This window comes from Dermacentor variabilis, chromosome 1 (assembly GCF_050947875.1).
Source record: "Dermacentor variabilis isolate Ectoservices chromosome 1, ASM5094787v1, whole genome shotgun sequence".
Taxonomy (NCBI): domain Eukaryota; kingdom Metazoa; phylum Arthropoda; class Arachnida; order Ixodida; family Ixodidae; genus Dermacentor; species Dermacentor variabilis.
Genome location: NC_134568.1, coordinates 235858249 through 235883831, shown reverse-complemented (window position 1 = coordinate 235883831; position 25583 = coordinate 235858249). Strand labels below are relative to the sequence as shown.

The window sequence follows — 25583 nt, the reverse complement described above, 5'->3', positions numbered from 1 at the left end:
GGCTGTAAATAGGACTAAAATCGGCAGCTTTGAATTACGTAAAATATATGAGTATTAAAACAATGACCAGAGATGTGAACTATGACCATAAATGTTTTGTTGTGCATGGATTACATAATAAAACATGTAGGTGAACATAGCACTACTGCCTCATCACAGCCCTTGAATGCAAGGGCCTGGAGACACATGCTGTACTAGGTGTACCTAATGCAGCAGCAGCCTCTGGTACAAGGCCATACTATTTAACTTTTGGACTGATAATGTGCTATGTAAGAGTGTCATTTTAAAAATTTAATACATATTTGGTGTCAAATAATGGGTTTGTGCCAAGAAAATGTGCTGGATGTAAAGGGATATGCTGTCGATAAGCTAAAGGAAATTGCTTTTTCTTCTTGATTTCCGTTTCCCGACAATCCACAAGGACGTGGATGATGGTCAGTCTTTCACCACATTTACTACTCGTAGGAGGTTCATCACTAGACAGCAAGAAGTTGTGTCTACCATACGTGTGCCCTATTCTTAGTCAACAGAATAGGACATCAGTTTCTTGTGATTTTATTACTGAGGGGGAAGTGCTTAACTGTGGCTTAATTAGATTTGAGGTTTGGGAGTCCCACAAGCATTGCCAGCAGTCTCTTAATTTTTTCCAAATGAAAGGTTTCAAATCTATGGCGGGGACAGCTATGAAAGAGTTTAAATCTTTTGTTGCTGCAGATGTGGCTATTTCGTTGGCGAGCACATTACCGTCAATGCCTGTGTGGCAAGACCATTTTTAACCTGTCCATAGTTAGAAAGGCCTAGCTTTTCAGTTGCTGTCTTTGCAGGCTGCCATCTTACCTAGTATACACCCATGAAAAGCTAGGTGTAACTTTTTATTGCGACAGCAATTATATGGACACTCGGGGTGCATTTTTGCTGTCGTCATGATGTTCTGTGTAAAGTCCAAGGGCGATAACACCATCGCAGTGCACCGTATGCTGTATGTGCGAGTGAAAGCATGCAAGGGTGAGCCGACGATCGTGGCTCAATCTCGCATGCAAGGGAAAAAAGCGGGAAGGAAGCGCACAATCTTCCATAGCGCGCAAGGAACCAAAGGCAGGGGAGGGAGGAAGGGCATTCTACTTTTATCTTGAAAGCGATATGCTTTAGGGGCAGTGCCTAGGTGGGCCAACAGCGAGTAGCTTTACGTGCTGTGTTCTCGCTACTCAGTTTGCATTGAAGCGAGACAGCCCGCAGGTCACTTCACTCGCTGTTGCTCTTCCTCACACCAGCATTTTGATAGCAAGTGTCCATGGTCATCGAGTGTGATGTGTGAATGTTTGCCTGTGCGTGCCGACACCATGCTTGTTAATTTAGTTAGTAAGCAAATGTTTACAAGTCTATACGGCCAATAAAACTACTATTGTTACTTCAAATGATTGTCTATAACTTGCTATTGCAATCGATGCTTTGCCGATCGGGTGAAACTGCAACTTTTCTTAAATGCAGCCACAAATTGAGTGGTACAATGCACAGCACATGTTCAACCAATGCAGTGCATTTCCTAATTCTATTCTGCACTATCGAACGAGAAGAGAATGTAAATGTTTAGCTGAAGCAATAGCAGTTCCTCAAACTTTTGCTCAAGTGGTACATGGTGCACACTGAACATTCTTGAGCAGTAAAACTGTTTCATTAGCCTTTATGCTTAAATTTAAGCCTATTCTACATGTGCACTCATTGCTCACTCATGATCTCTTCTTTCTATTTTCCCTTCCCTTACTCCCTGTGAAGGGTAGAAACTAGATGCTCGTCTGGTTGACCTTGCTGCCTTTCCTCTTGTTTTTTCTCTCCTTTTCCACACTGCTGTTAAGTGCTGAATTCACTGTGGAATTTTCCATGTCCTGTGGCAAACAGATTGCCCTGCACCCCGATCAGAACTAGTGGGCCGCATTAGCACAAGCCCTCAAAACTTAAGTAAGGAAAGCTTTATAACTTACCACATCTGACTGGTTCTTAAAATCTGCAAGGACTTTGTTGTATGGAAGGCTCTGAGCCTTGGTTCTGCTTTCAAGCATTTTGCGCAATGCAGACGCCATCTGCGCACGTCTCTGACGAGATGAAGCACTAATTCCAGTTGTAAGAATAGAGATATCAATCTTCCCCGAGGCAGGATCAGTGGCTGATTGCTTGAGAGCTTCTCGATGCAGCCTGTCAATCAAATCAGAACATGATCACTAAACATGTCACTTAGGCATTTTTCTTTTATTTTAAATGAAGACTAAATTCTGGTAAAAAATTCTGGAAAGCCTCAGAGCACCCTCGCTTACTCGGTTGCCCGTTATGCTACAATAGTGAGCCTCAAAATGAGTACCAGTATAGGCTACTATTGAACGAGCTGGAGTGAGTGCCATAACGCTGCAATCAAGGATGAAAGAAATAATTAGGAGAGAGCATTGCACAACACGATTAAAGCCAAACATACTGCTGGCCTAATGTGTGATCATCATAGAGCCTGCTCCGACTTGATAATGAATAATAATAAAAAAAAAAATCACACAAGAAAGAAAACATCAGACAAGTATGCAAACATTAGTGCTCCTGCTCGGCAGGCAGAACTATAGGGAAGGGCAGCCGAACAAGCGTACATAGGTGAAAAGCTACCGGGAACCAAACATTCCCAGCCAATATGCCGAGTCTCGGAGGTCACGTGTTGCACCGATACTGTGATGGATAAAGCTAAGGGAATGGCTTTGCAGAGAGTTCGGTTGCCAAGGCTGGCTGCGTGATGCTATGCTCTCTCCTAGTTTTATTTCCTTCCTCCATGGCTGCAATGTCCTGCTAATAACAATGTCCTGCACAATAACATAACGACATAGTCACAATAATGCATTGATTTGGGTGAGTTGGTTCATATAACAGCGCTAAGGATGAGGACAAAAAGAAAACATATGATAAGATGGGCGGCACTGAACTTCCAACTTGCATTTATTTAAAAAGACCGGCTATTTATACGCACTGTATGCACATCAGGCTCATAGGCACACATCATTATCCAAAAGCCTGCCTGATTCAATTGATTCATGTGTCCACAGATACCTGGAAAGGAATGACAACTCTTTTTCATGTAGTGCTAAGGACGGACAGCTGACACACTTATCTCCCGCTTTCTTTAAATAATACACTTACACTATTTCACATTCTGTCTTAGCCTTTTCTTTTCTTTGTGCTGCATGAAAAAGAGGTAATTTCTTTCCAGGATTGAATTGTGCACTCTTTTGGATGACAATGTGTGCCTGATGTGCAGTGTGCATAAAACAGCAGGCTGTTCGAAATGAATGCATAGGAAGCGTTCAGCACCCATCATGTCATGTGTGTTCATTTCGTTCTTGTTCTTAGCGCTATTATATGAATACAGAAAGTTGCCACCTGGAAAACGAAAACAAAACTGGCTGTAGAAAAGCTATCATATTAAATTATTTAGGGCATTCTGAGGCTTGCCAGTATTTTTAAGAATGCCAATTTTTAAAACTTCTCCCTAAAGAGTGGTGCTACTAGCCCATGCCATTTCGGAGCAGCCTTTGGAGCAGCCAAAGATGCACTTTGAATGAATTTTTGGAGCAGGTTTATCAGGCAATTACAAACTATATATGGAGCTTTTACAGTGGGCAAACCATGAGAAGGCAGTAAGTGGTCGCTCGTTCATAAACTCAATCTGAACACTAAAAATGACCCCACCGCCTCTACCCCTCCCTTCATCGCAGTCCTTACTATGGACTGCAACAAAGTGGTGAAGCCCCAAGATGTGCTTAGAAAGCCACTTCAGTGGCGTAGAAAAGCCCAGAAGCACTTGGACTTGCTACATGCAGACTTTGAAGGAGTTTTGATAACCTTCAGCACGATCTCGCTAATATGTAGGTATGCATCCTTTAAGACGAAGCACTCTGTGGAAAAAAAAGGTTGGTTGGTTAGTTGGGGTTTAATGGCACAAAGGCAACTAAGGCCATGCTGCACCAGTCACAAGACAAAAGGAAACGAAAGGTTAAAGCAGGCAAACCTGCATTGCATTATAGTTCGCGTAAATAACCAGTTGTCTCTAAAAAGTGGAATAGGTTAGTAAATGGCACTAGTGGGTCATCTGCCAGTAATAGGGCAGGGTGTAAAGGCATATTTAAATTATATAGGTTGTGTAAAAGCTTCCGTCGCTGCGTTTCAAACTGTGGACATGTTATAAGGATATGTATTACTGTAAGAGGTTGATTGCATTTTTCGCAAGTCGGCGGGTTTTCTTTACGGAGGAGAAAGTTGTGTGTTAAATGTGTGTGTCCAATTCGAAGTCGACACAGGATAACCTCATAGAACCGTTGCTGGTGAGTGCATGACTTCCACTCACCAATTACGGGTTTAGTAAGATGTAGCTTGTTGCTTAAGCGATGGTCCCATTTCTGTTGCCATTTGGATGTCAATGCCTTCCTAATAGCGGTGATACTATCTCGATATGGAAGCGCCGTGTCTGTTATGTATTTGTGCACTGCCATTGATGCACACCTATCCGCTGCTTCATTTCCCGGTATACCGACATGGCTTGGTAGCCAGCAAAACCTAATTGACCGGCCGTATTTGTTTAATGTTACCATGTTTAAAATGTCCCCTATCAAGGGTTCACATTCGGATTTCACGTGTAGAGCCTTCAGAGTGCTTAATGAATCAGTGTATATTACAGTAGAACCCCGCTGTTACGTTCCTCACTGCTGCGTTTTCCCGGCTGCTACGTCGTTTTCATCCGGTCCCGGCATAGCTTCCATAGGATTCAATGTATAAGGAACCCCGCTGTTACGTCGTAGCTGTGAAAACGTTCCCGCATGATACGTCGCAACTTAGCACCCCGAACCCGCCTGGGCTGAAGTAGGCAACGCGCTCCAACCGCCATTTTGGCTTTTGACGAGTTTTGGCTGGGCTTGGCCGGGCTTGGCTATGGAACTGGCTGCAAAAAGCCGCACGCCAGTTCGAGAGGTCGCACTAAGTGGCCATTCGTGAAAAATGATCTCACTATCATCACTGTGATTAGGGTCACCGCATGGTTGTTGGACGGGTCGACTCACGGAGGAAGGAAACTCGGGAGAGGCCCTCGCGTCACTCTTTGTGAAGCAAAAGTGAAACCGGAAGTTGGCGTTGCTCGTGGCGTTGCTCCGCCTACCGGGACAGCTCTCCTCTCTTGTTTACATTTCTCCCACGCCGCGCCGCGCGCAACCGGGCTGCTCGGACGCGCGCGCTCCGCAGCAATACTAAACAGTCGTTAGCGGGTTAGCATGATTACGCCAAAGAGGGCAAAATTTCCCGCGGATATTCCTTCGTCCGTTGCCATTGCCGTGGCGCGGTGACGACGAGGAGCACGAGCCGCATGATGCCGGGCAATGGCCAAATCCTAGCTTTGGAGAAGCCGTCGCGGCTCTGGACCTCCTCTGCAGATACGTCGCACCTCACAGCGACGCTGACAGCAATTCGGCCTTCCAGGCTATTGAGAAACGTGTGGCGATTTCTACCGAGCGAAAGAAACGGCAAGCCATCATTCTAGGCTTTTTTAAGTCCTAAGCGCACTCTGTGGAAATAAATTGTCTATAGTTGAAGCTGCCCTTTTTTTTCATTCATTTTCGGAGCTTTCCTCACTGTTGCGTTTTCCCGGCTGCTACGTTTTTTTCCCCCGGTCCGGTGAAAAACGTATGAACGGGGTTCCACTGTACTGTGTTTTCGTGTTAGTCAGCGATGCTCTTTTTAACTACAGTCCATATTGCGTATACTTCGGCTGTGTAGACAGAGGCATGTTGTGGTAATCGAATACTTGTTTCCCAATTTTCCGTTACGGCCTCCACACCCACGTGATCTTTTGTTTTCGAGCTATCAGTGTAATATTGCATGTTATTTTGATATTTGTCCTGAAGTGCACTGAATTCTTGTATAATGTGTTCATGTGGGATGTCTCTTTTCTTTAGATGTGTCAACGTCCAATCACATAGGTGTGTCAAATCGTACCACGGGGCCAACCGTTGTGGTTTCATGGCAACCTGGAGGACTTCGTGGGGAATGTCATAGTCCCGACAGTATTGCTCATACCGCAGGACAAGTGGCCTAATCGTGTTCGGTTTATTTGTCTAGTGTAAGCGTGTGTTGCATTGTGTGAGGATGTTGTAGCATATGTGTTGTGGTGAAGACTGAATTCTGAGTACGTAGGAAAAAGTGAGGAATGCTCTGCGCTGCTGTAAGGAAGGTTCATTACACTGGACGTATAAACTTGGAATAGGTGAAGTTCGGTAGGCACCACTTGCCAGTCGCAGTCCAAGGTTATGTACCCGATCAAGTCGTTGGATGTAGGACTGTCTGGCTGAGCCGTAAACCACGGAGCCGTAGTCTAAAAGGCTACGCACAAGAGACCGGTAAACACGTAAAAGGCACGTTCGGTCGGAACCCCAGTGCTTATGAGACAAAATTTTAAGGATATTTAGAGCTTTATTTGCTTTAATCTTTAGTGCTTTTATGTGAGTTAGGAAGTTAAGTTTGGTGTCAAAAATTACTCCTAAAAACTTATGGTCTTGTTTCACCGACAGTATGGTGTCGTCCAGCTTTAGGACTGGATCGCTGTGTAGCCCTCGTTTCTGAGAGAACAAAAGAGTAACTGTTTTCTGTGTGGAGAAGCGGAAGCCATTTTTGTTAGCCCATTGTGTAAGTTTATTTATTGTGAGTTGAAGCTGCCTTTCACAGGTTAGCAAGCTTGAGGCACGGCAAGCCACTTGGAGATCGTCTACGTGAACAGAGTGCATAAGAGACGACGGTATAATCTTATTAACCGAATTCATCTTTACTATAAACAGCGTCGTGCTGAGAACACAGCCCTGCGGAACGCCATTTTCCTGCGTAAATGTATTAGAATGAACTGTACTCAGACGTACCTGAAATGTTCTATTAGACACGAAATCAGTTAGGCAATTCAGCATTTTACCACGGATGCCGAGGTCAGCCAGGTCTCTTAAAATTCCATATCTCCATGTGGTATCATGGGCTTTTTCTAAATCGAAGAAAACTGCAAGACAGTGTTGTTTGTGCAAAAATGCATGTCGAATTTCATGTTTAAGATGGACAAGATGGTCAGTAGTTGAACAACCCTTTTTATATCCACACTGGTGAGGGTCTATGAGGTTTCTTGTTTCTAAAATAAACGAGAGTCTGATATTGATAATGCTTTCATATGATTTTGCCAAACAGCTCGTGAGGGCAATGGGTCTGTAGCTGCTTGCGGATGTCGGGGATTTACCGGCTTTTAGAAATGGGACCACTATAGCTTTCTTCCACTCTTCGGGCATTATACCTGATTCCCAGATTATGTTGAAAAACATAAGGAGAGCTTCTACAGATGCCTGAGAAAGATGAGCCAGCATGGCGTAGTGAATACGGTCGTGTCCTGGCGCTGTGTTTTTCCCTGCAGAAAGGACTCTGTTTATTTCTTGTTGTGTGAGGGGGGAATTGTATGGTTCATTTAACACGCCAGTAGGGGGCAGCTTCTGTTTTTCAGCAGACTGTTTGTACTGTAGAAATTCCTTTGTATAATTCCCAGAACTGGATATTTCCCGGAAATGTTCGCCAAGTATATCTGCCTGTTCTTGTATTGTTGTTTGTGTGTCTGGACTTCTAAGTAACGGTATTGTATAAGATGAGTAATCTCCCCAAAACTTTCTAACCTGTTCCCACATGCGTTTAGATGTGACTGAACTGTTTATGGAAGATACGTATTTCTTCCACGATGATTTTTCTGCCTGCCTTCTGATAAATCGTGCCTTGGCTTTGGCCTGTTTAAAGCATAAAAGGTTGGTATAGGTGGGGTGTCTTCGTAACATGCCCCAGGCCCTATTTTGAAGCTTTTTTGTTTCGGTGCACTCAGGAGTCCACCAGGGGAAACTTTTTTTGCGCACAAGACTGGGTGTTTGAGGTATTGCCCTTTCTGCCGCTGAAATTAAAACTTCAGTGAACTTCTCATTAATTTCATTTATACTAGGAGTCCACCAGGGGAAACTTTTTTTGCGCACAAGACTGGGTGTTTGAGGTATTGCCCTTTCTGCCGCTGAAATTAAAACTTCAGTGAACTTCTCATTAATTTCATTTATACTGAGTTCATTTGAAAAGACTTTTTCAAAGTTTTGCATGTTTCATAAAAAGCGGCCAGTCGGCAAGATGTATTTTCCAGCGACGTGGCTTAGAGTTTATGGTAGGTAATGGAGATGTTAGCTTGATAAATGCCGGCAAATGATCACTTCCATATGAAGTGTCGAAGACTTCCCACTTAAAATCGCTAAAAAAAGGATTGTCGAGAATACAGCAGAGCCCAATGTAATAGGTGCGCTCCCCTTCTTTACCTCCCCAAATGAAATTAGCGATTATTTTTATTTTTGCATTGTTGTCGCAACGCTGTTATCTCCAGATTATACAAGTCCTCTAAACATGGGTAATTTTTATAAATCGATGGTTGTCTAAGCAAATAATTGCTTGCGTAGATAGTTTGTCTGCTGTGGCATACACAGCTTTTGAAAACAAGCAGGGTCTTCCAATAATTATTTTTGTTAATTAGTTTGCTATTTGTTATACAGGTTGTTTCCCATAACTTGAGCCAAGACTTCAAAAATGAAAGCCACTTCAAACATGAATCCAGCCAAACGTAGAGTGTTAGCAATAGCCAAGAGTAATTCAACCTATTTTTATTCTTGCCATAAATAATTAATTACATTTAATTATCCAACCTTTTAATTAATAGTTTAAAACCGCAAGTGTGATATGCAAAGTTGTAGAGGACATTCAGAAACCCCCTAATAAATTGTTTTCTACGCAATATGTCTAGCATAGTGTTTTTTTTTTTTTCACATGTCAAAGAAAGCCTGCGAGACACAAAAAATACCACACGATGGGGCGCTTTGCACACTGTCATTGGGCTGCGCTCAAGTGTGCAATGGGTGAACAAGCATGGCTGCCGCCTGATTATGGCTTTATTGCCGCTTTATCGCTTCGGCAGCGCTCGGCCAGTAGCATGCATTTGCACCATTAAGTGACAACAGCTGGAAACCCAGATGCCTACAACCGGTGTAGCGGCCTCTCACTTCCCTGTGGCCACTTGCCTGTTCACCCATGGCATGCTTGAGCGAAGCACAATAGCACGGCGCAATATCCCTAGTTACTCCAGGCTATTGCCAACACTATACGTTCGGTTCAATTAGAGTTCGAAGTGCCTTTCATTTTATTCTGAAAGCATTAAATGTCCCACGAGCCAGAGAATCCGGCGTGATCAAGCAATGGTACCGAAAATCATTGTCATCAGCGTCTTGTATGATGTCAGTAGTAATACAGAAGATAGTATATGGTATAACAATGTAATTAGTAGTAATAATGGGTAAATAATGTGAATTGATGTGAATTATGGCGAATTAGAGTGAAGTGCATTAAAGTTAGAACAAGTTAAAGTAAGGTGACTTCAGGTGGAGTAAAGTGAATGAAGGTGAATTAAAGTGGATTAAGGTTGATGCAAATTAGAGCAAGGTAGCTAAAGGTGGATGAAAGTCGACTAAGGTTTGCACAAATTAGAGCTAAGGGGATTAAGGTAGAGTTGTGAAGGACACGCGACAACGTATGACGTCACGTATCGTGGACATAACCAATTAATTAGAGATGTCATAATGTTTTTGCATTCAAATCAAGTAAGGATACTTAAGTGACTCAATTTTTTGAAGTCTTAGCTCAAGTTACATGGGACAACCTGTATATGCTTAAATAAAAAACTTGAGTGATCAATTCGATGACAACTTCATTTCATTTGATTCTTTAAGAACGCTTCCATTCCAAGATACTCATCATCAAATTTGACACTCAGGTTAATTTCCCATTCATATATAGCCGGGGTCTAGGCAGGCCCCCCTCCCCCAAACCCTCAATTGACCTCACTTATTGTGTGGAAATGTCAGCCGTAGCGCAGCTGCCATCAGGTCTGCCAGGCTTCTAGGTTGGTGTGCTAAATTATTACCTAAGTCACATGGTGGCTTCATCTTTGTGTAGGGACTTTTGCTTTCGACGTGAAATTAGCATACTGCAGAGCGTCAAACTTGATGAAAACAGTCGCTGACAGATTTTCAAGTTTCTATCAAAAATGTTCGTATAACCACTCGGGCAGCTGAAAAATGATTTCATTGCTTTTTACAATGTCAGCAGTATGAACAATTTACTGAATTTTGTGCTGTGCACCACTGATATACCACCTACTTTAAATACTGCGATGGTCGACACCATGGGGCAGTGCTTTTGCTCATCACATAGCTCGAGGCACGACCTTTGACTGTGCAACACTGTCAGATTAGGCTGTGATGTGTGAATTCAGTTTGGAGATCTCTGCCTACACACGAGCTTTCACCATTGCGCGCAGTAAATGCAAAAACAAACTACTTCGGGAAAGCATTCGTGGTAGTTTCCGGCATGTCACTTGCGGACCCAATCTCGGCTTCCAGCGACCAGTTTAGCCCGTGATCTCACACCTGTAGCGCACTACGACGTGCCACTATGGTCTGGTCACAAAACATGATGACGACACGCCCAGCACGCTGACACTGCGTGAGCAGTGAAATCGATGGAATCAGGCTGTCGCCTGACTGAGCGACCACGGCTAAGCTATAATTTGTGTCACACCAGGCACCAGCGTCTGTCTGGTTTTTCTTCACCCACAAATTGGTGACTCCAGACTTTGCGCTATCGCTCTCAGCTCTCGCTGCATCAGCCACTTCGCTGGGCCTACCACCACATCGAGCTCCAGCCCTGCTGTCTTCGCAGTCTTCGATCTTCTTCGAGTCTTCGAGTGTCTTCGATCGCAAACCTACCGACTTATTGCGTTGCAAGCAAGTCCTGGCTGGAGATCTGGCTCCTTTCACTAACAGCGCACTTCTCCAAGAACCTTCCTGCAGCACCTTCCACTGCAGGTGCGCATGATCCTGACCGCATCTTTATTCTCAACAATGGAATCTCTGGGCCATTTGGCCGACAAGATTATGGATGTCTGTTTTCCCTCTGTGGCCACAGTTCATCGGCCTCCTGACCTTTCGTCCCACGGTGCAGCCGCTGGCGACAGCTATGTGTGTCTCCTTGAAGCTAACTAAGGGCTCACACAACAAGTAGCCCGACTGACAGCTATGGTCGCTGCCATCCAAACATGCCGGCCGCGTTTTTCATCACGACCTCGCCATCCCAGCCCGAGTTACTCTGAACAGCGTTCTCCTCCTCCAGTTACGGATTGCTGGTACCACCGTCGCTATGAATCTCGTGCAAACCAACAGCGCTAGCACTGCTTCTACGCTGGAAACAGCCACTGACAATGACCGCTGTTCCCAGCCCAAGATCCAGTCGCCTTTTCCACATCAGTGACCGCATCACCAAAGTCCGCTATCTCGCCGACACTGGCGACAAGATTTGCATCCTTCCTCCTATGTTGGCTGAGTGCCGCCATCCTTCCGACTCGCCTCCTCTCACCGCGGTCAACAGATTGATCACCCAGACCAACAGACATCTGCCTGTCCTGTCCTGACATCTGCCTCAGACATACCTTTCGCTGGATCTTTGTCATCACGGCCGTGCGCCAGCTCATCATCGGAGCTGACTTTCTTTGGCACTACAAGCTCGACATCGACATGCGGCACAGCCGCATCTTGGACTCCGAGATGAGCTTAACAGGCCAAAGAGTTTGCTGTCGTGCTCCACTGCTTCGGCTTCTCCAGGCACACATGGCCGTTCCCGACCCTTGGTCGGCCGTCCTTGCAGAGTGTCTGGACTTCATCCGACCCCCCCCCCCCCCCCCTCTCCTTTCAGTCCTCGGTCGCTCACAGCGTGACGCATCATATCGTCATGACTGGCCCTCCAGTGTTCGCTCGGCCTCGTCGCCTCGCGCCGGATCGTCTAGCTTTCGCCAAAAAGGAGTTAGAACACATGCTTGACCTTGGCTTCAGTCATCCCTCCTCCTGTCCTTGGGCCTCGCAACTCCATTTGGTGCCCAAGAAGACCGGTGACTGGTGCTCTTGCAGCAATTACCGCGCTCTCAAAAAGACCACTGTCCCGGACCGGTACCCAATACCTCACATTTAGGACTTTATGACGGCACTGCACAGCTGCACCATTTTTAGGAAGCTCGACCTAGTGAAAGCCTACCACCAGATTCCTGTGGAACCCTTAGATATCCCCAAGACCGCCATTATAACACCCTTTGGCCTGTTCAAATATCTGCGCAAGCCTTTCAGTGTTTCATTGACCAGGTATTACGTGGCTCGCTGTGCCATTTTGCCTATCTTGACGACATCCTCGTCTACACCACCACTGCTGAAGCTTACAAGCTCCATCTACGTCAAGTGCTCACAAGACTAAGCAAGTTTGGTCTTGTCGTGAACAGTCCGAAGAGCGAATTTCGTATTACGGAGTTGGATTTCCTCGGCCATTGCGTAAACGCACACGGCATTCGTCCACTTTCGACCCGCGTCAGATCCATCTGTGAGTTTCGTCAGCCATCGACCACCAGGCAACTGTGTGAATTTCGTGGCCTCGCCAACTATTACCGTTTCTTCATTCCCAATTATGCCAATATACTCTTCTACACGACCTTCTCTAGCACCTCAAGACACTGAATACTCCCATGACCTGGAACGACACTGCTGACAGCACATTTAGAGGCCTCAAAGAAGCCATTGCCGGTGCTACGCCCCAACATCTGTCATGGTTGATGCATCGGACACCAGTGTCAGCGCAATCTTGCAGCAGTTCATTGCTGGTGCTTGGTAGCACATCACCTTTTTTTTCCCAAGAAGCTTGCACCCCCCCTGAGCACCACTACAGCACATTTGACCGAGAGCTGCTCGCCATCTATTTGGCTGGGAAGCACTTTCAACATTTTCTTGAGGGACGCTCCTTCCATGTCCTTACCGACCATAAACAACTGACTTCTGCCCTAGTGTCCAGCAGCACCTCTAGGCTCCCTGCAAAATCAGACAGCTCGCCTACATTTCTGAATTCAACAGCGATATTTTTCATGTCAGCGGAAAATCCAATGCTGTTGCTGACGCACTTTCTCACACCGCCATCCATGCAACAGACCACGGCCGACCGGTCATCGACTTCATGGCCATGGCTACCACCCAGAGTGTCAACGCCGAACTCCGGCTGCTTTGCATGAGCTGTACCTCTCTGGTGTATGAAGATATCTAGCTTCCAAACTGCAACGTGCCCCTCGTTTGGGATGTCCTCGTCCTTACGTGCCTAACCCATACTGCCGGGCCGTCTTGGATGCCCTTCGTTCTTTGGCTCATCCTGGCATTTACGCAACACAGAGACTCGTCACCTCTTGTTATGTGTGGCCCAGTATCAACGCAGACGTTCATCTCTGGTCATGTGCGTGCCTCAAGTGCCAACAGTCTAAAGTGCATTGCCACACTGCGACTCCTCTTGACACATTCCCGTCTCCGAACAGCCGCTTCAGCCATCTGCACATCGACATTGTCGGCCCCCTTCCTCCCTAAGGAAACCATTGCCACCTGTTAACCTGCATTGACAGGTTCACCAGATGGCCTGAAGCATAGAGTTTCTAAATAAATACCCTAGAGGGAAATGTGGCGCTAGTGTCTACGGGGGCTCTCATGAGCGTTGCCTCAACCTACATACGAATGATGGGAAGTACAGGCTTCGGATTGACTTCGATCTTTAGACTAATGGCGTTTGCTTGCAGCGCAGTAAACGAAGCTATACTCAAATATCGCGTAAAATCTAATTTTATTTCTGCAGTATGTTATATAATGTACAACACGTTACATAAACATTGTATGACTTTGAGATGGAAGCGCGGTTCATTATGGTTTATCACCAGGACACACCAGGTATGCATTTTTGTGCGATTCTGTTCCCGATTTAATGCCAGAGAATAATTATTTGTTTATTTTTGCAACAGCAATAACAACTGTACTAGTACTTATGTAAAAATACTCATCAAGTATTTATGGAAATAAAAATGTTGTGTTGTGAGAAAGTGTTGCGCCCTTGAGAGAAATGCTACAAGCGTCGTCTGCTACGACGCCTGCTCGCTACAAACGCTAGACTTTTCTCACAGAAGACAGGCACTTGCGAAATCTCTTGCTCTTTCGAAAGGCTACGTCGGCTGTCACGATTGATGAATGTCTTCAAGCACTTTTAAGCACATCTGCTGCAGTGCTAGCTAGGATGCTTGTGGCCTCCTATGAGTATGCTTCATTATATTTTATATTGACGTACCGCTTCCGAAGTGTTATGACGTAGCTTTGCAGTTACGCATTTTGCGACACTAGACTACAGCCAGGAAGCAGCAACCTTTCCTACCACAAGTAAGTTTGTGCCCTCAAAGTCCTAAAACACGCATTTCAATGAGCACATAAATGAGCAATGCATAATAAAGCCCTCGATAAAATTTTATTGTCCAGCCACTAGAAGCACAACTGTCTATGCCTTGTATCAGTAGTGCCTTCTTTTTCCTATTCTGAAGTTTCATAAAGCACATAACGCTACACCGCCAACCTAAGACACTTAACAAACCAAGGTCCAAACGGTCAAAACATGTTCTTTCAATGTTTACGATTTTTGGAAAGATTAGATGTGCTCTGTAGACGATCACAAGGAAGGAGACGGGCAGTGCGCCTTTCCCGTCTCCTTTCTTGTAATCGTCTACAAAGCGCATCCAATCTTACCAAATACGATGAACCAACTTTCCCAACAACGCATTCTGCTAAATGTTTACAATGCCGTCGCTTTTTCGTCAGGGCTTCAACACCACACCGCAACACAAACATAGTCCCAGCCGCTGGCTCAGCGCGCTATCGCCACTTCGAGCAACAGAACAAAGGCAGATAGCTTTGTGTTGCACTATCTCACTGCAGATTACAGCAATTGCGCTTGGAGAGAGACCAAAACTGCCAAAAAATACTTGTAGGCTAGTTCGCCAGTCAACAGAATGCCAATCCGAAGCCTGTACTTCCCATCATTCCCATGATGGTTGAACGATCACAGCGCCAGATGTCCCTCTAGTTATACTAATATGAAACTCGATGGCCTCAAGCAATGCACCTCCTGGACTTAACGGCGGAGTCAATAGCTCAAGCACTCATCACACTCTGGATTAGCTGCTACAGTGTCCCTTACACCATTAAGACTGATTCTGGTTGTAAATTCAACTCCACATTGTTCGCCAATATATCTCGGTTACTCAGAGTCAATCACATCAAGACTACCTCTTACCACCCGATATCCAATGGGACCATCGAACGTTTCCACCACCAATTGAAGACTTCACTCATGGCTTTGACTTTTCCTTCATGCTGGATTGAGCGCCTTCCTTTCGTTATGCTTGGCATCCGCACCGCTCTTTAAAGCGACTCTTCCACCTACGCCACTGAGCTTACGTTTGGCACCACTCTAAGAGTCCCTGGCGAATTCTTCGTCGACTCTCCCACCGTGCCTGCTGATATCTCCGATTACGCCTACCACCTACGCAGCGCTATGCGTACTGTACACCAAAATATAAAAAAATACCCACTACGACATTCGTGAAATCACTCTTGTACCAGATCTGAGTTAACTGGCAAGAAGGTTATCATTCAAAGTTCAAAACAAAAAAGTTTGGCATTATTTTTCTTCAGTCATAATTAACCCTTTCTCACCAAATGAACGGAAACGAAGTTTGGAAGGAATGCTTTACTAGTCTAAACTATTTAGTGTTACTCTTTATATGCTGCACAATACCAGATGGCATATGAACTGCCCTAAATGAGTAAGGACACTTGCCTCTTGGCTTCTTCAACATCCACCAGCTCAACAACATTTGAAAAACGGACTTTTGCGTGTGCTTCAGAAAGGCGAATCAGGGACTCCAGTTGCCGAGGGTAGGCTGACACTTGGCCACGACCACTACCAGCTCGTCGCATGTCTACATAGGCTTCTATCAAGGCTTGGCCAGCCTCTTCACTCATTTGGGGTTGCACATAGGTCCGTGCATATGCAATGTAGTCCTTCATCAGCCCCAACTCCTGAAAGTGAAAAAATAAACTTTGTTGACAAAACTTCATCAGAGCACGAGTTCCCGTTTTCAAGCTTGAGAAAAGCTTGCTAACTCAGCATTATACAGGGTGTCCCAGCTAACTTGGACCAAGATTTTGAAAAAAACCTATGCGTTCTCCAGAACAGAAATCGCATGGATGTTGTTAGCGTTTATCTAAACTTACAGTACCATATTTTTACTCGTCTTTTTTTAGTAATTAGTCGAGATAAATTAATTAACCTTTTAAATATAGCTTGAAACGTTCAGGCGTCAACAGGAATGTTGTGGAGCTCCACAAATATGGCCAAACCAGGGACTTCCAACGAGATTGACTTAGCGTGGCCGTTTTTATTCGGGAAAAACGAAAGCCAGAGGAATTTAACAAATACCACGTGACAGCGCGCTCTGTGCGCCTGAATGTGCCATGATTACAGTGCTATCAACCGTGCTTTGTAAAAAACAGCACTCGCTTCGCGCCTTTCGTGCTGCCCACGACAGAGTTTCGCGTTGTGCTTGGTTCCGAGATAAACGCCAGTGGATTCGGGCGGCAGTTGAAATACAGCGCGGGTCCCTTCCTGCGGCGATAATTGCGCTCTCACGCTAGCAGAATGCATGCGGAGGAAAAATGACAAGCTCATGAGTTTGAATTTGGGAGCAAGACCTCAACAAGCAAACACGCATTATAACACGCTTGACAACGTCATGTGAATTACGCTGGTTGTCACAAAAGGAAGAATTGTAAACTGACACGGAAGGTTGCTTTTTAGCTTCCTGTCCATTCCTTGTCGGCAAAGAATTTGTAATTTCGTATTACTTACGTGCCTTTTCCATGCCGCACAAAAGTTTCACACAGATGGCTCTTTTCATGGATAACGGTTGTAGAGATTTATTCGCTATGACGTCTCTCTAAAGAATGTGTTCAAACAAGTCGCCCTCTGCCATAATGCAGTATTGGCACCTTTTCAGCACATCCAATGTAGCTTTCTTGATGACACAAAACGGTATCTCGCTGCAGGCCTCAGCAATCTCTGCCTTTAGCGCTTCTGGTGCAGTTGTAGGTTTGCAGTACACTCGGTCTTTCACATGTCTCCACAAGAAGAAGTCAAGAGGTGCCAAGTATGGTGACCTTGCAAGCCATGCCACTGGCCCATGCCACCCGACCCACTGGCAGTTTGAAGGCTTCACCAAGCCAGGCTCGGGCAACGCTGCTGCTGTGAGCTGGTGCACCGTCGTGCTGATACCAAGTTCGCTTTAAAAACGCAAGAGGAAGATCACAGCGAAATTCTTCTACTGTGCCTTCCAAGATGTCGTTCACGTACCGCTGAGCAGCGAGCATGTGGTCAAAAAATGTGGGACCAATTATTCTTCCGTCAAAGATATACCGCACCACACACCGAATTACCATTGGTACTGGTGTCTGGTCTGCGCCACACAATGTGGGTTTGTATCGCTCCAGTAATGCACATTATGGATGTTGACTTGAGAACTTCTGTAGAAGGTTGCCTCATCTGTCCGGAGCACTTTGTCAACAAAATCCAGTACTATTTCGTCACTGTTCACAAGGATCTAATTTGAGAAATCAAACCACCATTGAAAGTCTCTTTCTTGCAGCTTTTGATGCAGTTGGAGGTGATACGAATGCATTTCAGCCTTTCTAAGAACTCTTCACACTGAAGACTGAAATGCCGACCTCACCACTCACATCACACACGCTGGAATGAGGGTTTGCAGTCATGAAAGCCAAAATGTTTCCTTCAGCTTCTTCACTGTTCTTGAAGCTACCTGTTTCTTTCAGCATCAAGTAACTCCTCATAATTGTGTTCGCACTAGGTCTTCTCTCCCAATGCCAATTTCGGTATACCTTGGCAGCTTTCCTCTTGTCGCCCCGTGCCACTCCCAAGGCTAAGACCATGTTCGCCTTCTGCTCGCTTGAGTACGGCATGCTTTAAGCACTGCAAGCAAATTCTTCGAAATGGTTGCGCGGCACGACAGTAATAGACAGTCGCGCTCACATGCATCTAGCCGCTGGCACAACTTGGAAGAAAAGCGGCGTTGTAACAAATGATGCCCTCTCTCGCACAGGTTCCAGATGTATGATGCATGTTTTGTGTGCATTTTTCTATTCCGCATTGACTTGAACGCTGGAAAAAAAATTGCTCTTCTCATCATATTGGAATAAACGGCTGATGACGGCACGTTCTTGGGCGACAGGCGCGCGACTGCTGACGAAGCGCTTTTTCGGAGTGCCATTGCCAGCTACTGCCGGTAATGTCACAGCCAAGCAAAGGTTGAAGCCCTTTCTCGTAAGTGAAGGGAAGGCGCGGCGCTGGCGATGTTTTTAGAAATCACTCAAGAGAGCACTGTAATCGTGGCACATTCGGGTGCACAGAGCGCGCTGTCACGTGGTGTTTTTTAAACTCTGCGAGCTTTCATTTTTCCCAAATAAAAACGAGCACGCTAAGTCTATCTCATTGAAAGTACCTGGGTTGGGCAATATTTGTGAAGCTCCACAACTTTCCTATTGATGCCTGGACGTTTCAAGCTATATTTAAAATGTTCATTTATCTCGGCTAATTACTAAAAAAAAAAAGGCGAGCACAAAAATGGTACTGTAAGTTTAGATAAACGCTAACAACATCCACGTGATTTCTGTTCTGAAGAACGCATAGGTTTTTTCAAAACCTTGGTCCAAGTTAGCTGGGACGCCCTGTATACAACACAAGCATTTAGTTTGTCTATCAGAAAGGAGTCCTGCAGCATATGAACAGATTACCATATATTCTTCTGGAAGGGCTGCACTCCTAAATTTGGCTTCACATATTCAACCCTATTAGGGTCGATGACGTAAATATATGGCGCCGTCTGTACATTTAAAAAGCACGCCAATTTCTTAACTTCTTTTCTGTCATGTGCTGCCACTATGTGGGAATACAGGGAATTTTTTTCTCGTGCCTCCCTCTCGGTTTTCGTTGCATGGTTTGTTTTAGAGCTAGTTTGCTCCTGTGCGTCTATATACAACCGCTCGCGCATTGGCGGGTGCGTGGGCGGGCGGCGGTTTGGGTTTTGTTCCGCGGGCGGTTTCGGCTTCTTGCGCTTGCAAACTGATGGCTATCTCGTTACTAGTTCTTCAAAGGGCGACTGCATGTTTTTTGATCATTTAGTGCTCACAGGGATGAGCATAGGAAGGATGCCACCATGCATGCGTTTCCGTTTTTTCTTCTTTTTTTTTATTTTTGAGACTCGCGAGAATGCCTTGGGTTGGCAATCAGATGAAGATTAGCGGAAGTTTGTCACACGTCTTGCTTTTTTGACGGGCACACAACCACACAGTTTTCTTGAGTGCGCACCTACGCAGTTCGATTACGCTATGGACGTAAATATTAGTGTAAGAGCAGGGACATTTGAGTTCTGTGAAATATTCTCGTGTGCGCATTTTCAAAGCCTTGAACTATGTGTATAACAATGCATCAAATTTTCAATTCTTATAAGTTTATTTCCTTTTTTTATTGTTGTTATTCATGAATGAAGAGTACATATATACCAACACAAAATATCTTTTTCTCACTTTGTGGTCACCCTAGAAAAATTATGGTCAATTTTTTTCGAAATAAGTCCCTAAGAAGAATTGGAATCTGCAAAAAAAAAAAAAAAAAAAAAAAAAACCGACCCTGGGCGGTCGCATATAGCGGAAAAAAAAAAAAAAAAAAAAAAAATACCCTCAAAGGGTTAAATGTTGTTCGGAACAGTTTCTCACGGCACCTGGCACGGCATCATTGATGGAAACTTCGTTGGCCGCACGGACCCCTGACTTTGCAATAGTGGACGTCAGCGGTGAGATTGACCCCACGGAACTTGGGGTGTACTGACCTTCGGAACAGTGGCTGGCAGCTTATGGGATCAGTTGGCGTTGGCTACATCAGTGTGGTGAGTGCTGCGTGTTTGCTTCTCTTTTCGCTAGACTCATTAGCGCAGGCAGTTGGTACTGATGTTCGGTGTTATTAGTTATTTTGTCTCGTAGACCAAGAATCGAGTGTCTCGCGGGCTAAATTGGTCGTGGGGAAGAAATACAAGGTGCACGGAGAGCATGGAGAAGTAGAAAATCCAAGAACTCCTCAAAAATTATGAGCAGATGCGCATTTTGGTAGGCCCTGCGAAAGGCAAAAGGCAGAAAGTGGAGCTTTTGCAGAATGAGGAGAAGAGTTGGGAGGAGGCCGGTGAGGCCAGGAAAAGTATGTTGTAAGTAAAGAGCGCGATGAATGAGAAATTCTGCGGTCTCCCGATGATAGCGATAACGACAGGCCAGCTAGTGCCGAATGTTTGCTCTTCATGTCGCCAGAACTATCTCTAGTACAAGAAAGCAGATGCTAGGAGAGTACCGCATTTACACGATTGTAAGTCGACCCCTTTTTTAAAATGTGAGTCTGAAGTTGGGGGGTCGACTTACAATCGAAACCAAAACATGGCCCCGCCAAAAAAAGCCATACCAACGAGAGCTACAGCGTAGTTACAATTTTATGTTTGCTCTATGGCCCTACCCGTATCTTTTCGCTATCCCGCGTGTTTGTTCGCTTTTCGGAAGGGTTTTTCAACATTTTTGAGAGTCTTACAGTGCATGCAACACTCATGGGGGGGTGTCGATAGTTGATAAAAGCGCCGATGTTCCCATTTGCGGCGGCACCCTCAGAACGGCGGCGCTTGCGGGGAGTATCGGTAGTTCATGGAAGAGCAGACACCGCTCGCGGTTTCTCTTTCTCTGTTTAAAGGCATTGGTATTGGTTTGACTAACTTCTTGACGCGCTTCACTTCGGCTACGTGCTACTTCTACGCTTTCCCAGTCGTCATGAGTGCTGCAGGCCCACTAATCTTTTGGCACTCGTTCACAGCAGCATTCAAGAGGGCTGCCATCTTTTACGCCGAAGAAACAAATCACTGCGCAGCGGGCCGCAATTTCGATATTTCTAAACGGGTGGTTCGAGAGTGGCGACTGCAGCGAAGCGAAATTTTCACCTGTGTGACGGCAAGTGAGAAATTTCCCACGTGCCGAAGTATGGACGCTTTCCGGAGCTGTAGGCTAAGCTTGCGGCGTACGTTGCTGAAATGCATGATCGGTCCCTGCCAGTGAAGTGCGACGTGGTCATGAAATAAGCCTGGACCTCCGCCTTAATTTTAAGGTTCTGCTCCACCGTGAGTACAACGAGTGGCTGGCGGCAGAAGACTGCGAAATTATGCCAACCGGACCTGTCAAAAGAGCCTCCCTGACGGTTGCGTGTGGTTGGGTGCATTTGGCGTGGGCTGCTGTTCTGCAAGATGTCCTGGTACGGTCGTTTGCCAAATTTGAAATTTCGCTGGACCACGACGCGCTGTGGGACCGCAGCAACGATGACGATGGCAGCACTAGTGAAGACGAGTAGTCCAATGACCATGTCCGCTACTAATAAATTTCCGTTTTCGAATGCGCCCTCTGGATTTTTTTTTTTTTTTTCCCCGGTCAAGCGATATTGGGGGGTCGACTTACAATCGTGTAAATACGGTATGAGTGTTTTCTGCAGGGCACTCCCCCCCTTGTTTTGGGAAATTCACCTTCTTTAAATAAGGATTTAAGTTTTAAGGAAGTCTGAATTTTGAAGGCAAACGAGATCACTATGGAGAAATTCGAAGTGCAGGACCTCCTTCTAATTTGCGAAGAGTTGGGCATTTGCGCCAGCTCTGAAAAAACAAAAGTTACAGTTCTCGACATCATGAATCTAGAAGATGTGATGGCCAAAGAGGCGTACAAAGCTTGGGAAACCATCGCTGAAAGAAAGCTTAAAGTAGAGGCAGCAACAGCAATCGCTATGGAGAAATTAGAAATACAGGACCTACTTCTAATTTCCAACGAATTAGGCATTTCCGAAGGCTCCGCAAAAATGAAAGCAGCAGTTCTTGACGTTATGAAAGCAGAAGTGATGGTCGAGGAAGCAGACAAGGCTTGGGAAACCATTGTTGAAAGAAAGCAAGAAGCAGAGGAGTGTGAGAGGTGCGAGTGTGAAGCAGTAGAGAGGCGCAAGCGAAAGGCAGAAGAGTACGAGAGGCGCGACAAGGAGACAGCGCAACGGCCTGCTCTTACGATGGCAAAACTTGAATGCAAAAGTCAGATACTCAGATGACAGATAACGCAACGCCAGCTCCGCACTTTCAAGGCAGGCGATGATATACTAACTTTCCTCGCTGATTTCTAGAGTGCGTATGAGAAAGAGGGTGTCAGCCGGGACTTGTGGATCGATAGGTTACCACCATTAATCCCGTTGAGTATTGTTAAGTGCTTCATGAACTGCTTGTCTGAGGAGAAAGCGCGTGACTACAATAGGGCTAAGAAGGCCTTGTTCAGAGACTTTGGTCTGGAATTTCGCACCGACCTCGAAAGCCAAAAAAAGAGAGTGGCAGAATTCGTCGAGGATAGTTGCACGCGACAAAGTTTCCGCAGTACGCTGCGACAATCAGAGAGAAGCGGCAAAGCGCAATATGGTGCCGGGAAGCAAAAGGGTAGCAAGTCTGTCCGTAGGAATGTTAAACCGGAGACTTCAAATTACCTGGGCACGCATCAGAAAAGGGCAAAAACACAGGAGGAGACTCAGAGACTGATCAGCTGGTCCCCTATTGAGCAGCGGTCAGAGGACCACAGAACGATTCCCGAGGCAGCTGCATGCAGTGACGAGTCGAACGTGTTAGAAGCCGAAAGCGAGAAAAAGGCGGTAGAGAGTGGTGGATTTTCCGCACAAGAAACGAAAGGCCCGTTAGGCCAACTGTGTAAGGAGGCGGAAAGTGCGGCCAGCCTACCAAAAAGAGCACAGGAAACAGAGGGCCTGTTAAGCCAAGTTTGTACGGAGGCAGCAAATTCGGCCGTCCTGCCAGAATGTGTCGCTTATGGCTGTTCGAATAGGTCAAAACAGATGGTGAAGAGAAAGCGTACGCACAGGAGGAGAAAGGCGGACGCGGCCGAGACATCTAGAACCAAACGTGCAAAGCGCCAAGGCGACAGAGGCAAAGGTGCGAAAGTCAGAATCCGGCCGAAGACTGTGAAAATGCGAAGAATGGTAAAGTTTATGCGTTTGCAGAGATCAGAGATCGGCATGATGCACGTCGCGAAAAAGAGAGTTTCGTGAAGATTCAGGCATAGTAACCGTCACTTACACGCATCGAGGGCATCTCATTGTAAGCAGCGGGACAAAGGGAAGCGTCCTGTAGGCTGGTACAAGAGCTGGTCACTCGCGAGCGCAAAGAAAGTCAACTGCTAAGCACCTAAGCGGAAAATGCGTGCACGGGTCTGTGAATATACCCTTCTAGTACGCGGAAGCTGTTGTTCTAAAGTCTCAGCTATGAGGAGTGTTAGGCGAATTAGCGGCTTTGACCTTCTTCGCGAGAAACCCAGAAGGTGCGACCCTCTCGAGCTCATCTGAAAAAATTTGTTAAGGCCTGAAAAACAAATCGGGAAAAAGCGTTGCAAATTGTTTTGTTCTTTTGTATTAATTTTGTAGGAGATTAGTTGCACGCTGAACGTTTGACAATGCGTAAGGAATACCACAATATTTTTTTTAGGTTATTTGCAATTTGGGCTCAGGCTAGTTCTGTAGTTTGAAGTGGAAAGTTTGCGTGACCACATGTGTAGAACTGTAAGGCAAACAGGTGCAGCGTTGCATAAAGTTTGGAACGGTCACGCGCAAGTTGCGCAAGTTGATAAGATGCTTTAGTGGGATTTCATAACGAGTCATGTTTGATTTGGCAGGAGCGCTTTTGGAGGCACGTTTTGTAAATTGCGTTTATGAGCTTTAATTTCTTTGACGACATTATTATTTTGGAATGTTTAGGCTGAAGAACTTATCGTTCGTCTTTTCTGCTCATGGTATGGCAGATTTTTTTCTTAGTTTGATTACTTTCATGAAAATGTGATAGCTAAACGCTGGAGAAGGAAACGCGTCAGTGTTTAGTTTCTTTTCTTGATAAAGGCTGAAGATAAAGAGCCTCAATGTAAGTTTAATTGCGACTTGTTGTGGACAATCCGCACAAATTTTTTGGAAGTTTTGTTACTATTGGTCGGACGTCGTGATTTATTCTAATCACGCTGCATCGTATTAGCATCAGTAAGAAGCGCGCTAGATGAAAAGCGGAATAAGTGAGGCCTTCTGAGACTATTTAGTAACGTGAGAAGGTTTTCAGACGGTTTTCCCTTTTGCTGATTTCGCAATTTGGAGTTCGGTAATGATCACGTAGCTATCTGGTGCTAAGTGACAGACCTAAACTAATTAAGGCCAGTTCTCCCTTCGCCTTCCTTACCTGAGGAAGCTCTAATTCAAAATTACTTAGCTTGATTATGTAAACCTGTCTGTGTCTATTTGAGAGGACACATAATTGGGAGTTTCTGGGTACTTGTCCAAATCAACGTGAACCATGCATTTCAGGGTTTTCTGTTTGGAAGGGGGTTGTCGAATTTTTTTTATTTCGTAGCCTGATGATTAGAGTGGCGTGCACGTGGCGCTTGAGGCATTCTGTGTGACTGACAACGGTCGCTCCTAGGAGCTAGTCTCCTTGCAGTTATGCAGTCCAGTCAGAGTCCACCTACCAACATGTCTTGGGCCAGAGATCGTCATTCTCAGACGCTGTGGCACATGGCTTCAAACAATGCAGGCATCGAGCCGGCCGAGCTGCATCGAGCAACTCGACCTACCGATGCACCATCTGGCGGCGGGGGTACTGCTGTGCCCGGCAGCCGTTCAGAGAAGGGGAATGCTACCCCTGCAACATGCAGTTGTCACACTACACGCTACGATTTTTCACATCGGTTAGCAGCCCAAATTAGCCTGTCCACACCGGAGTGAAGGTCCCTACAAGGCTATGCTTCTTGTCACCTGTCAGCCACACAAAGTGGCATGACCCCGCCGGGGATCGGAGTCAGCGTGCGTTCCCCCTACTTTCCCTGTTTGTGCCCAGTGATGTGCATGCGTTTCCGACCCGGCACAACGAAAGGGGCAACCAGTTCACGAACGCCGGGATTGGTCTCCTGACGCCATTTGTCTCCTGATAGTGGATTGGCGGAAACCATGAACAATGATGACGCAGGCATAAAAAAGCGGGTCTGGACGGCTCAGGAGTAGGACGCTCGCAAACAGTGTGACTCGGACATGCCAAGACGCTACCATAGTGTGCTCCGATAGTTGGAGCCGTTTTGTAATCTCAACCATGTACCTTTTTGAATATATTCCTTTTTTTCCCCTTTATTCTCTTAAACGTTGCTCGGAACCCTTTCTCTCGGCACCTGGCACGGCACCATCGAAAGAAACTTGGTTGGCAGCACAGACCCCTGACTTCGCAATAGTGGTAGTCAGCGGTGAGATTGTCCTCGCGGAACTTGGGACGTGCTGACCATTGCAACACTACACAGTAAAATTCTCATAGACTGCTGTGTGCTTGTTTGTACTTCTATGTACTTGTGGCTGTACCATTTTCCTAACGGCTG

General features: G+C 45.8%; 1 protein-coding gene and 1 long non-coding RNA gene across 3 annotated transcripts in view; one reads left to right on the top strand and one right to left on the bottom strand.

Moving 5' to 3' along the window:
• The window catches only part of dpa (disc proliferation abnormal), a 135994-nt gene that overhangs the window by 719 nt on the left and 109692 nt on the right, over positions 1–25583 (bottom strand). For both annotated transcript variants that reach the window (XM_075671580.1, XM_075671572.1), the window contains exons 20-21: positions 15841–16082; positions 1980–2190 (exon numbers count right to left, since the gene is read on the bottom strand). In XM_075671580.1, coding sequence (XP_075527695.1) covers positions 1980–2190; positions 15841–16082 — 453 coding nt within the window. The remainder of the gene's footprint in view (positions 1–1979; positions 2191–15840; positions 16083–25583) is intronic.
• Positions 19846–25583, top strand: part of LOC142559899 (uncharacterized) — a 29934-nt gene continuing 24196 nt past the window's right edge. Inside the window, exon 1 of the long non-coding RNA XR_012823260.1 lies at positions 19846–20017. This is a non-coding gene — a long non-coding RNA (uncharacterized LOC142559899). The remainder of the gene's footprint in view (positions 20018–25583) is intronic.